At 36.0% G+C, this 12,165-nt stretch overlaps 1 protein-coding gene across 2 annotated transcripts in view; it reads right to left on the bottom strand.

Annotated features, from left to right (window-relative positions):
- lft (Limb expression 1 family member lowfat) overlaps positions 1-12,165 on the bottom strand; it is a 160,713-nt gene that overhangs the window by 14,781 nt on the left and 133,767 nt on the right. For both annotated transcript variants that reach the window (XM_089106370.1, XM_089106371.1), the window contains exon 4: positions 3,154-3,327. In XM_089106370.1, coding sequence (XP_088962496.1) covers positions 3,154-3,327 — 174 coding nt within the window. The remainder of the gene's footprint in view (positions 1-3,153; positions 3,328-12,165) is intronic.

Below are 12,165 nucleotides of genomic sequence, written 5' to 3'. Positions count from 1 at the left end.
CTAATTCCCCTCTCACGCCCACCATTTCCCCAAACACATCCAATCAAAATTTTGAGATAGACATTTTGTTCAACGTAGTTGAAAGTTCTGGAAATTAGGTCTACGCCAGCTTTGTCATTGAAACTTCAAAAAGGACTGTTTCAATTGTGAATTAAGAGATCTAGTGCCGCTATTAATAGTCAAAAGTGATCGGAGGGCGAATACCCCCCCCCCCCCACCACGCTCATCATTATAAAATCAGTATCAATATCAGTATCAATCAGTATCAATAAATAAATGAAACCCAAAACAAACAGAAATTAATATAAGTCAAACTCAAAACGGGCAGTAATTAATCTGAGTAGGGTTCTAAACCCTATGCTTTCTAAAAGTCAGAATATAATATGTATGCTACTTCACTGAAAAAAATTATTTTAAATGTTTCAATTTTAAAACTTTAAGAAATAAAAAATTAATTAAGATTTTAAGGAATAAATATCAGCATATGTATGTTAAACTGACCAGGCACATTTTTCCAGTAAATTCATTTGAATTTTTTTCAGTGAAGTACAAATTATATTCTGGCTTTTAGAAAGCATAGGGATTAGAACCCTACTCAGATTAATTTCTGCTCGTTTTGGGTTTGACTTAATTAAGTTTATGTTTTTTTAGGGTTTCATTTATTTATTGATACTGATTTGTGGTAGTTGCATGCTTGGTACATTATTTGATTCTATTTTTTTTTTTCATTTCGGTTTAATGGATTTCTTTAATTTTTTTTGAAAAACTTATTTTGTGCAATGGTTTTTTTTTATTAATCTGTAAAAACAACAATATTATCTAACTAATCCGTGTCTATTATTTAACTGGGCGCGGCTTCCACCTTGCGCCCACAAATTTTTTTACTTGCACTCTTTTTAGACATCAGCAGTTGGCAACCCTGAGCCAAACAAATGTTTTGACTTGCACTCTTTTTAGACGACGGCAGTTGGCAACCCTGAGCCCTGCATATAATAATCTCTGCCAGCCAGACATTTTTTCGTATATGTGTATTTTTAAATCCCAGCTTTCCATCAGTATCAGCAAAGTGTCTTAGCAGCAAAATAATTGTAGACAAAGATGTTTCAACTGGAGTATAGAGTCTGTAAAATCCCAAATCGGCTATACGGTTAAGGAAAAGCAACAGTGAGTAAACCTTTTAAGCATCTATTCTTGTATTTACAGAATCAGTGTGTTATATGTACCAACTGCTGGAAATTTGATATTCTGCAAGTTTCGTCTGACCAGACAGGCTACATTGGAAGCGAGATCATATCGTTGTAGTTACTTCCGTGCCATCAAACAAACTTCAAGTCTAAACATAACCTCCACTTTGTTACACAATATTACCTAAAAGAGCTACTAGTTTGATGAAATAAAACAAAAAAACTGTGGTAGTGTATCATTACTGGCACCTAAGATTATTACTTTGGCTTTGAACTAAAGATGGTATCGGCCACAGTCTGCTAAAATTCATAAAGGATATATCCGTGTACAAAGTGCCAGCACAAGAAACTCCAAAAATCAACTATTTCTACATAAAACGTGCTGCCATCTAATTTTTAATTGTCCAAAATTGAAGTCCTTATTGAGCTACTTATCGACCACCACAAAAGACCCCAGAGAACGAACAATAATTGATCATAATTATTAGTTTGAAATTTAAAAAAAAAAAAAACAATTGACATGTCTCAGTTTGAACACATAAAACCTACACAATTATTGTAGTCAACTTATCATTGTGTCAGAAGTGATGATGATTACAATTCTATCATTATCGAACATTATGTGTTACAATAATATTTATTGAGGTAGAAAATAGCAAAACTATCTGGTTAATTTTTATAACATACGAAGAAATTAAGGGTATATTCGAAAGAAAGATTATTATTCTGTTTCTATTACTACTTTAACATCAGGAAACCATTCAGTAGTTTTATTCAAGCATCTTAGAGAATATAACTAAACCAACTTAGTTAGGCTATTAAACTACCCAGATAAGTAAATGAGATATATACGTATTAAAAGCTTTATCAGTGCTTATTATTTTACAAATATAATCCGTTCCAGAAACACGTAATTGAAAATAATAAGCAGGTAACAGACATGCCTAGAAATTGAGCTATCACTAATGACTGCATTTTAAACCTATTTTTCGTTCTTTTATTTATTTACATAATTAAACGTGTTCTATTTGAAGTCTTACTTGAATATTTCGGGTGGACTTCGGCTCCTCAGACAAGCGTAAGCTTCTCACATGGTTTGTTTATGTCTTAGAGTCTCCCTTTGTGGATTTAAATTCATTTCAGTTGTTCTTTAGAAACTTATATTACTCTCTTTGTAACAATCTAAAACAGATGTTTTTGGGTCTAAGGGAACTAACTTTTAGGGAGTTTTTAGGGAATTTTTTGGGTCTAAGGGAATTAACTTTACATAACACATCAAAAATGTGTTCATATACATTTTTGTTACCTTTTTACGAGTCGGGGATTTCGGGATGGGGGGAGGGGGTATAACCAGTTATTCCACCTTGGACATGGTCCTGCTCTAATCCCCCTGAAATGATATTTTTTTTTTTGTCGGCTGATATATAAACTCAACATGTTTTTAAATGATGTTTTTGGGTCTAAGGGAACAGCTCAAACTTTAATTTCAAACTGTGTATATATAATAGAATCCTTTTAGGCTCAAAGACCAACATATTAGAGGGTACAAAATAAAGAAAAAAAGCTAGAGCCCTTCTATTAAAGAAAAACGTGAGTGAGCAACACAGGTAGAGAGAGAGAGGAGGGGGCTAGGAAGAGTAAAAAATCAGTAAAACCTGACTCAGAAAACAAAACTTCTTATGCTCGTTGCTAATAATTGCTAATAAGTTCTTTGATACAAATGTTATTCCCAGTTTCCCTTGCCTTCCCCCTATGTACATCTAAATAACCAATGCCATCTTTTGCTTCCTCTGAAACATGGTTCTCTTACAACAGAAAAGCCACGGCGACATTAGAGAAGAAAGAAAAATGCCAATGATGGAATATCATATGGCATTCTATAAAAATTAAACTTCTCCCAAATACATTGAGGAAGGGGATTATACCGAAAACAAGGATTTTGGACGAAATATATGTAAAGATTCCTTGCCTGTCTCGAGCATTGGCGTTCTCGCATAGCTTTTAAAGATCCATTCCAGTGTAAAAGTTGAAAAACGGTCATCAGTTCTTGGAACTCGAGCATTGTTCTGCCTTTATTTGCTTCCAGCATAAATCGGAATGCAGAAACGCCAGAATTCGGATTGTCTGCTTCATGTGGGTCTCCCTGGTAAAATGAAGGTGATTCATTAGCATGCACATTCTTAATTTTAATAAAATAAAGACAACGATAATTTTTCAATACGAATATCAATGCTAAATAAAGATATTCTTAATGGAGATAAACTTGTCCTAATTAGAATCTCAGCCCTTTGGCTTCTTCAGCTTTTCGGTTGGGTCCTACTCATTCCCCCCCCCCCTTATATAATTCTAATATATGCTTACCTCTGTCTCAGTGGTACCAATTCATGAAAATGTAGACAAGCGTTTGTTTTTATTGAAAATAAAAAAAAAATCTAAGAGTAAATATTTTCAAAATCTGAAAGGGGGTTCTTTTTCTAGATTTTCACTGAACATTCAAAAAAATGGATGTTTAAAAATCCAGGGGGCAAATACCCTCTATCACTCCCCGATTAGCGCCACTGTTGCGCCGTGACTAACTCCATGAAAAATGTACACAATTTTTTGGCCAAGAAGCAGGGTAGAAGCATAAGAAGCAGAGTAGAATTTGTAATTGAACTGAAATATAATTTCATAAACATTATACCCTTTTTGAAGGGTTCTTCCATCTTTTTTTAAAATTAAGCAAGTTGTCTTATGCTAATATGTTTCGACATTTAACTTTCAACTTGGTAGATTTGACATATTTGGAATAGAAATTAAAGTAGATTCGTTTTATGTTTCAACCTTTTCTAATTTCTGTTGTTTTTTAAAATTTTACTTTTTTTTTTTTTTACAACATGCTGTTGCGGCAAAATTCCACTTATTAATTTTGGCTAAACCCAAACATAATTTGTTTGTATTATGTTTAAATACTTAACAAAATGTGTTATACAAGTTTGTAATATGCAAAGATACCAAAGCCTTAGAACATTATAAACACCAAATAACACTATTGCCAATACTTAGGGTCTAGTTAACATTGATAATATGTTAACTACTACGGTACTTGTGCATTATTCAGTACACACTCGAGAACAAACCGGTTACATAGCCACAAAACTCATTTAGTTTGTGAAATGTACTGATAGAGAATAGTGTGTGACCATGGATGTTCAAATGAAGATTTGGGATTTGTCAAGGACTGAAGAAAAACATTTAGATTTTTCCAAGACAAGGGGGTGTTGCCCAAAACAAAACAGTGTATCAACGGACACAGCATGACTTTATACTCATACGAGAAGGTACATTATTAGTAGTGCTATTGAAACTTAACGGAACCTAAATTCACTAAACCTTACTCCACTTCTCAAGTGTGTACTGAATAATACACAAGTACCGCTACTATTTTAACATTTCACTGGAGCACCAATCCATCTTATGCCAACATAATTGCAGGCACTCCTCCACACCAATCTATCGCGACCTCTTCCAATCTTACTGAGTGACGATCTACTGCTTTTCATGGCCAAAAAGTACAATCATTTGCAATCATCCTTTGTAAGTATTAAATAGAAAAAACAAGTTTTTTTTAACTGAAAGTAAGAAGCGACATTAAAACTTAAAACGAACAGAAATTATTTCGTATATGAATGGGGCTTTCCCCTCCTCAATACCTTGCTCTATACAGCAAAGTTTTTATTGTTTTAAAAAATAAAGTTGCGTGCCATATTCAAACTTTAGCGTGAAGAGCAAGGTATTGAAGAGGGGACAGCCCCTTTCATATACGGAATAATTTCTGTTCGTTTTAAGTTTTAATGTTGCTCCTTACTTTCAGTTAAAAAAAAACTTTTTTTTATCTAATTTTTGATCCTTTTTGAATTAATGGAGGTTTTGATTTTAGCTCACCGTAGATGAATAATTAAAACAAAATTTGCATATTAATTTTACTTTCATTTGGTTAAATGGCTTTCTCGAAAGTTGTTTAATTTTATTTACGAACGTTCTTATTAGTTATAAATATACGTAAGTTACGAATTAACTTACGTAACGAACTTCTATATTCATAGATTTATAATAAGTATATTACGGGATTCGCCCCCTAGTCAATACCTTGCTCTTTAGGCTAAAGTTCGAATTTTTTCCAATTCTTTAAAAATGACCCCTTAATCACAATCAGTTGATCAGTTGAAATCAGTTGAAAAACTTGTTGTTTTTTTTACTTAATTTCTTTAATAATGCTGGGAAATCCGGCACCCCCTTCATAGCTATGTCCCTTCCCCCATGAAAACTTCCTTCGTGGAAAGACCCACCATATAACCCCCGCCCCAACCCCTCCCCCACCTACCACAAAAAATATCCCTGAAAACAACTGTATACTTCCCAATAACCAATACTACATGTTAACATTGAGTAAAGTTCATAACTTTCAGCCCTCCTTCCGGGGACTTCCGGGGATTAAGTCATCCTAAAAGACATTGTTATCATATTTTAGACCATGCTGAGAAAAATGGCTATATCAAAATTTTGATCGGGTGACTTTGTGAAAAATTAGCGTAGGAGGGGGCCTAGTTGCCCTCCATTTTTTTGGTCACTTAAAAAGGGCACTAGAGCTTTTAAATTCCGTTTCAATGAGCCCTCTTACGATATTCTAGGACCACTGGGTCGATACAATCACCCCTGGGAAAAAAAAATAAATAACCACGCATCCGTGATCTTTCTTCTGGCAAAAATACAAAATTCTACATTTTTATAGATAGGAGCTTGAAACCTCTACAGTAGGATTGTCTGATACGCTGAATATGATGGTGTGATTTTCATTAAGGTTTTATAACTTGTAGGGGGTCTTTTCCCCTTTTTTCTAAAATTAGCCAAATTTTGTCAGGTACATAACTTTCGATGGGCAAGACTAAACTTGATGAAAATTATATCTTTGAAATCAGCATTAAAATCTGATGTTTTTGATGTATCTATTGGTATCAAAATTCTGTTTTTTAGAGTTTCGGTTACCATTGAGCCGGGTCGCTCATTACTTACAGTTCGTTACCACGGACTGTTGGAAAACGTGGCTTAGCTCTCTTAAGAAAAGAACTAAAGGAAACTTAAAATTAGGTATTTGTCCATGGGCGGACGGAAGGGGGACAGAGGGCGGAGGCTGATCCCCCCCCCCTTGAACTTCAAATTTACACTAGATATGGGTGAAAAGACCGATGGTTGAAAAAGCAGTTAAACAAAGGTAGATGGTTAAAAAAGCAGTTGATAAAGTGTAGATGGTTTAAAAAGCTGGAAGCAAACTATCGAAATAACAGAATAAAAGTCAAACAAGAAGCAATCATCCATAATTTCTTGGAAAGATTTATTTCTAATCCAAGAAGATTGATTAATGTTGAAGCTTATTGATGATTTATGATTTTTGGTGATTACTTATTAATAAAGATTTGATACGTATGATAGAACTTGTTGGCAATGTAAGGTTTTGTGAACTACCAATATAGCTTCACCCCCCTCTCTTCATTACAGAATCCCCCCCTAGAGAAGAAGCTACGTACGCCCATGTATGTATCCACATTTTTAACGTACGGCAGCTTTGACGTCCCCTATCTATAAATGCTAACAGATCTTACAGTTTTTGAAGCAACTTACACAACAAAAAGATATAGAAGGCTTGAACAAAACCATTCCAGGGTATTTTTACCTTTTCGCTTTTTGTGGCAAATGGGTATTTACAAAGGTATTCAGTTTTATTGTTTTCTCTATAAATACGAACGTAGCAGGTTTATGAGAGTTCAGAGGTGTGACCCAAAGCCTTGAAATTCTGATTAACAAAGACTCATCGGCAGGGGCGTCCCGAGACTCATTTCATTGGGGGAGGGCGATCTTCGTAAATTTTACCGTATCGCTACCTGATTTATGCCGAATTTTCTGCAGAAATAAGGAATTTTGCTAAATTTCTTGCAATTTTGCAAAATTTCTGTCAAAATTTTCGCCTTCGGCAAAATTTTACCGAATGCCAAAACAGTTGGAGGGGCGGCGCGAACCTCCCCCCCCCCCGTCGAAACGCCCCTGCTCATCAGATTTTGGTCAAATTTTTAATTGATTTGATAACAGACTTCCTTAGCGACCAGCATGGGTTCCTAATCTTATCAGTGTCTATTCGTGGCTTTAAATGTGAACTGACCGAGTTATGTTTTTGGTTATTCAAGAACCAGATTCAATCTAATATCCAGATGTCCATCAGATTTGATTGATCTAAAATAAATCTACTATGCATCAAGTTTGCCCAAGATTTAGCTTTTTGCAAAAGAATGAAATTTGGGTGGATCTGTATTAGCAAAATAATTGCAGGAGCTTTGAAAAAAAAAATAGAGCGCAATTGTGAATTGTATTGACAAATATGAAAAATTAAAGTTTTTTTTTTGGGGGGGGGGGAGAACGGGCCCATAGCCTGTACCACCCTGGGGATTTTTCATGGAGGGGGCAGATTTTCCTGCATTATTTGAAAAACGATCAGCAATTAAATAAAAAACCAATGTTTTTCAACTGAGTATAGGAGGGGGTTGCCTCCTCCTCAACATCTCGCTGTTTACGCTAAAGTTTGACTCTTTGTCCCAATTCTTCAAGAACAATTCTTGAAACACAACGTCCGTTTAATTAGAATAAGAAGCTCTTTTAAAAGTACTAAAAACTTTAGTGTGAAGTGTGAGGTATTAAGGAGGGGGACAATCCCCTCATATACGGAATAATTTATGTTCGTTTTAATTTTTAATGTTGCTCGTTACTTTCAGCTGAAAAAAGTGTTGTTTTTTATTTAGTTTACATCTTAAGATAAACAATCTATCTCTGCTCAAAGTCTGGGTGTCTCCAGTGTACATGAAGCTTAGTGAATAGCCCCTAAATCACAACAGCTGATGTTATGCGAACATGCTAAATAAATGCAAATAGATGGAAAGCAGAAATAAGTAGACTATGACGTGAGCAGTTAATTGAGAAGAATAGACAACTGACACCTTAGATTGATTGATACCAACCCGGATAGTACGTCAAATTTTGGTTTGAGTTTCATATTGGCAAGGTCGCAGAAAATTCAAGACAATGGTTGGCGGCTGCTGTTGCAGATCAGAGTGTGCTATGTTTACGGCCATATTCAGGGGGGTTGAACCCCCACTTGAAATGTTTGTTCAACTCGTGAAAGGTAACAAAATGCATACAAACAACTTTTAGATGCGTCTTTGAAGTTTTATGTACCCCCCTCCCTGAACAAAAACCCTGGATACGGTCCGGACCATGTAAAAAAAAAAAAAAAAATTCAAATCCATACATTTGAAAAGACAAAGAGATAAACATACTTTTTAAGTCGAACGTCTCACACATTTGAGACATTCTACTCTTGAAAGCACAGTTTATAGAATTATCCAGTAAGTTTATCGCAGATCATTTCTGGTCTTCGTTCTCGGTGCGAACAAAAAGCTCCTCCCACTTCTTTCTTCATTTGTGGATCAGTGTGTTTGCGTCTATCAATGAGAAATGGTTACAAAATGCATTATTCGTAATAGCGGGTTTCCACTTGTTTCCGATTATTTCGCGTCCGACTTGTCTACCCGTGAAAAGATTTGATGCCGCTTGTGTTTATATCTGCAAAAACATTCTCCGGAGCACTCGCACCCCGGTCCGGGTTTTTATAATGGGTGAGATAGGGAATGATCATACTGGATAATTATATAAACTGTGCTTGAAAGTGAGTAAATAAGTGCTGCGTTTAGTGAAAAAACCCGTGTCTCCCATCTGTAATATTTTCCCAGACGCGTTATGCGGAATAGATGGTCGTGGAAACTTTGACAAGAAGAGAGTGGAAACTCCCTTTAAATTGCAAATTAAAGGTTCTAATGCCAACTTTAAAGGTCTAAGCCGATCTCAGGGCAACCTGTAATCCCTTCAACACCCTCCACTATCTAAGGCACCTCTGCAGCCACACTTGGGCCGGATAAAAATTTCCAGATCTCATCTACCCATGACATGGCCAGTTTCTACTTGTTCTAAGTTATGGATTCCGTTTTTACTCTAGATGGGATTTTTTTTTGGTTTTTACTAATTATAGTCGGACATTTTTTTAAGAAAATAAAAATATTACTACAGCGTTCAATATTTATAAAAAAGGAATATCATAATCAAAGAGTATATTACAGAAATGCACAAAATTTATCAACCAGGATCAGGGGCGGATTTTTTTTTATGGGGGCGCAAAATAGGATGATCCGATAAAAAAATTAGGGGGGCGCAAAATAAGTTGACCCGATAAACTTGCGTTAGGGGCAAGTTTAATTAACGCAAACTTGGGTTAATTAAGTAAGTTACACTACTTTAGACAACACTAGGGGGGCCCGCGCCCCGCACCCCCCCCCCCTGGATCCGCCACTGACCAGGATTTATGGAACTATTTGATTCTTTTGTACACAAAAATGAGGGTGAGAAGTTGAATGATACGCAACGAAAAGATCGATCAAGTAGATGGCCTCGCTTACCTTGACAGTATTATCAGTAAATATGGTGTATGCAGAGAAGATGCAAAAAGTAGAACAGTAGAATAGGAAGACAGGTCTGCAAGCTATGACTAGAATATTGGAGACCAATGCAATGAGGCTGGTTAAGTGTGGCTCCGAAACGTGGATGTTCGAAAGTGTGAGGAAGATTTGTTAAAAATTTTCCGATACTCTTGCATTATGTGGGCCTGTCACGAAATAGACAATGGAACCCAGTCACGAAATAGACCGAGACGCGTGATGATAGGCAGGTTTACGCATATAAACAAAGGCTTTCTCACTCTGGGAACTATATTTAAACTGTTGTTTTTTGGGGTTTAGGGGGGGAAGGTACCTAGGTTAGGTTATGTATTTATTATATGCTATGCTTTTTCTTCCACCCCCTCTAATGTGCAAAGATATAGCCCAAATTTGTTTCTAAAATATTATATTTTCATCCTATTTTATTTTATTTCATTAGCATCACTGTATATATAATTAGGCAGTAAGTTTACAGCAGATGATTTCTCGGTGCGAACAAAAAGCTCCTCCCACTTATTCATGTATTAGCGGGTTAGCGTGTATGCGTCAATCAATGAGAAATGGTTCGAAATTGTATTATTCGTAATTGCGAAAGCAGAAAAAAAACTTGGTGAGCCGGCCAAGTGGTTTGCAACTGTCCTATCTCACAGGAATTGCCTCTCAATTACTTGAACTATCTGTCTTGGCTTTTCTCTGTCTACAATTAGCCATATCTTGATGCAACCTACTGCAAAATACTTGGTAACTTCAATTCAAAATCAACGGACTCGGTCGAGGGCTTGGGCCTCGACCTCGTTATATATACAGTGATTAGCATTAACCAAACTTGACTTTTTAGAAAGGCCAATATAATGCAAGAGTACCAATTTCCAGAGGAATTGTCTAAGGATAGTTTCGGGTATTCGTTTGTAAACAATATATAGTATACATGGTAAATTTAATAAATATTATTCATTCAGACATGACGCAGCAGTGTATTGAACTCAATGTTACCGTGTATAAAGATTCACTTTTTCTAACAACACACTGGAAGACAATTTAACTTGGCCCACAGGATAATTACGGCTTCGAGAACATTAAACCATTGTAAGGTGTACTAACTTAGAAAAAACGAGTCACGATAATCGTGACCATCTAAGTCAGATCACAAGTTTTAGTACAATGATTCGACTCTTCTAAATGTATTTAGGAATTAAAGACTTTGAGAATATTTTTAAATACATCCTCAACCCGCCTGCCCAATGATGAATAAGTAACGTCATATAATATTTGGATTGATTTTTAGGAGGGTATGTGAGATAATTGAGTTGCTAACTAGCCAAATTGACAAAGTGACAACAGCAAACGCCGGAGAGAAGGTATAAAGAGGTCACATCGCTGGTGTTGATATTTCATCAATCAAACAGTTATCCACTTTAGTGAGGAGAAGGTCAAGTACCAGAAGCAACTTGAGGAAGGTGGTGCTTGGTAGTTGGCGAACGGTAAGAATTTGCTAATGTAACTAAGTCGTTTTGAACTAATAATGCTTCGTCTTATACTTTTAACAAGATTATAAATTGTAAACAGCACAGGTGATGGCTGCCAAGGTATCTGTGCCATGGCCTGGTTGATCTTTCATGGATCAACCCATTTAAAAATAATGCATAAGGTTTTAGTTTTAAGGGGACAATCCTCCCTCCTTTAGTTCCGTGCCTGTTAAGTGCAATTTAGTTGAGGACTCGTCGAATCAGGTTCAAAGAATTCTCAATTGCAATTTTTCTTCTTTTTTTTTCTTTTATGGTTTTATTTGTTATTTTGAAAAAGTTGCGGTTTACAAAGTTTCAATAACGCTATCTCAATAAAAAGTCTATAATGAAGAGCAGTAAGTCTAGAATCAGGGACTTGTTGATGGCTGGGGGTCTCAAGGGCCACCCCCTCTCCCAAAACAACAAATTTTCTTGAGTGTAAGTTTTTTTTCCAAAAAACAGTCTTTTAATCAATTAAAAAAAACTTTAGTTTGTTGGGAAATATTTTATTGCAACTTCTTGTGGCAAAGTTAAAGACATGGTAGACCTTCTTTTGTAAAAAAAAATACTACGCAAATATTAAGAGGTGGCGGATAGGGGAACGTCCTATAGATATGTAGGGTACCTCCCATAAAGCGAGGTACGGACCAAGGGGGGGGGCCTAGCCCCTGGTGGTTGATAAATTGAAACTGGGGTACCCTTGCACAGGGGTCATAAATACAGGTAGAGGAGGAAGAAGTTCCCTGTGATGCACACTGAGCAGGGCCCATCGGTATGTGGACACATCCCGTTAGTTGTTAACCTTCTTTCAGCAATGGTTTTTCAGTTTTTCATAGCTTACTCTTCACTGGTTTTCAGAAAATTGTATGGTACAGCAGGACACCATCGTGGGAGGATCCTCTC

Source organism: Artemia sp. Qi Xiang Cuo, chromosome 20 (genome assembly GCF_049724085.1).
Source record: "Artemia sp. Qi Xiang Cuo chromosome 20, ASM4972408v1, whole genome shotgun sequence".
In the NCBI taxonomy this organism is placed as follows: Eukaryota; Metazoa; Arthropoda; class Branchiopoda; order Anostraca; family Artemiidae; genus Artemia; species Artemia sp. Qi Xiang Cuo.
This window is presented reverse-complemented; position numbering and strand designations above follow the sequence as displayed.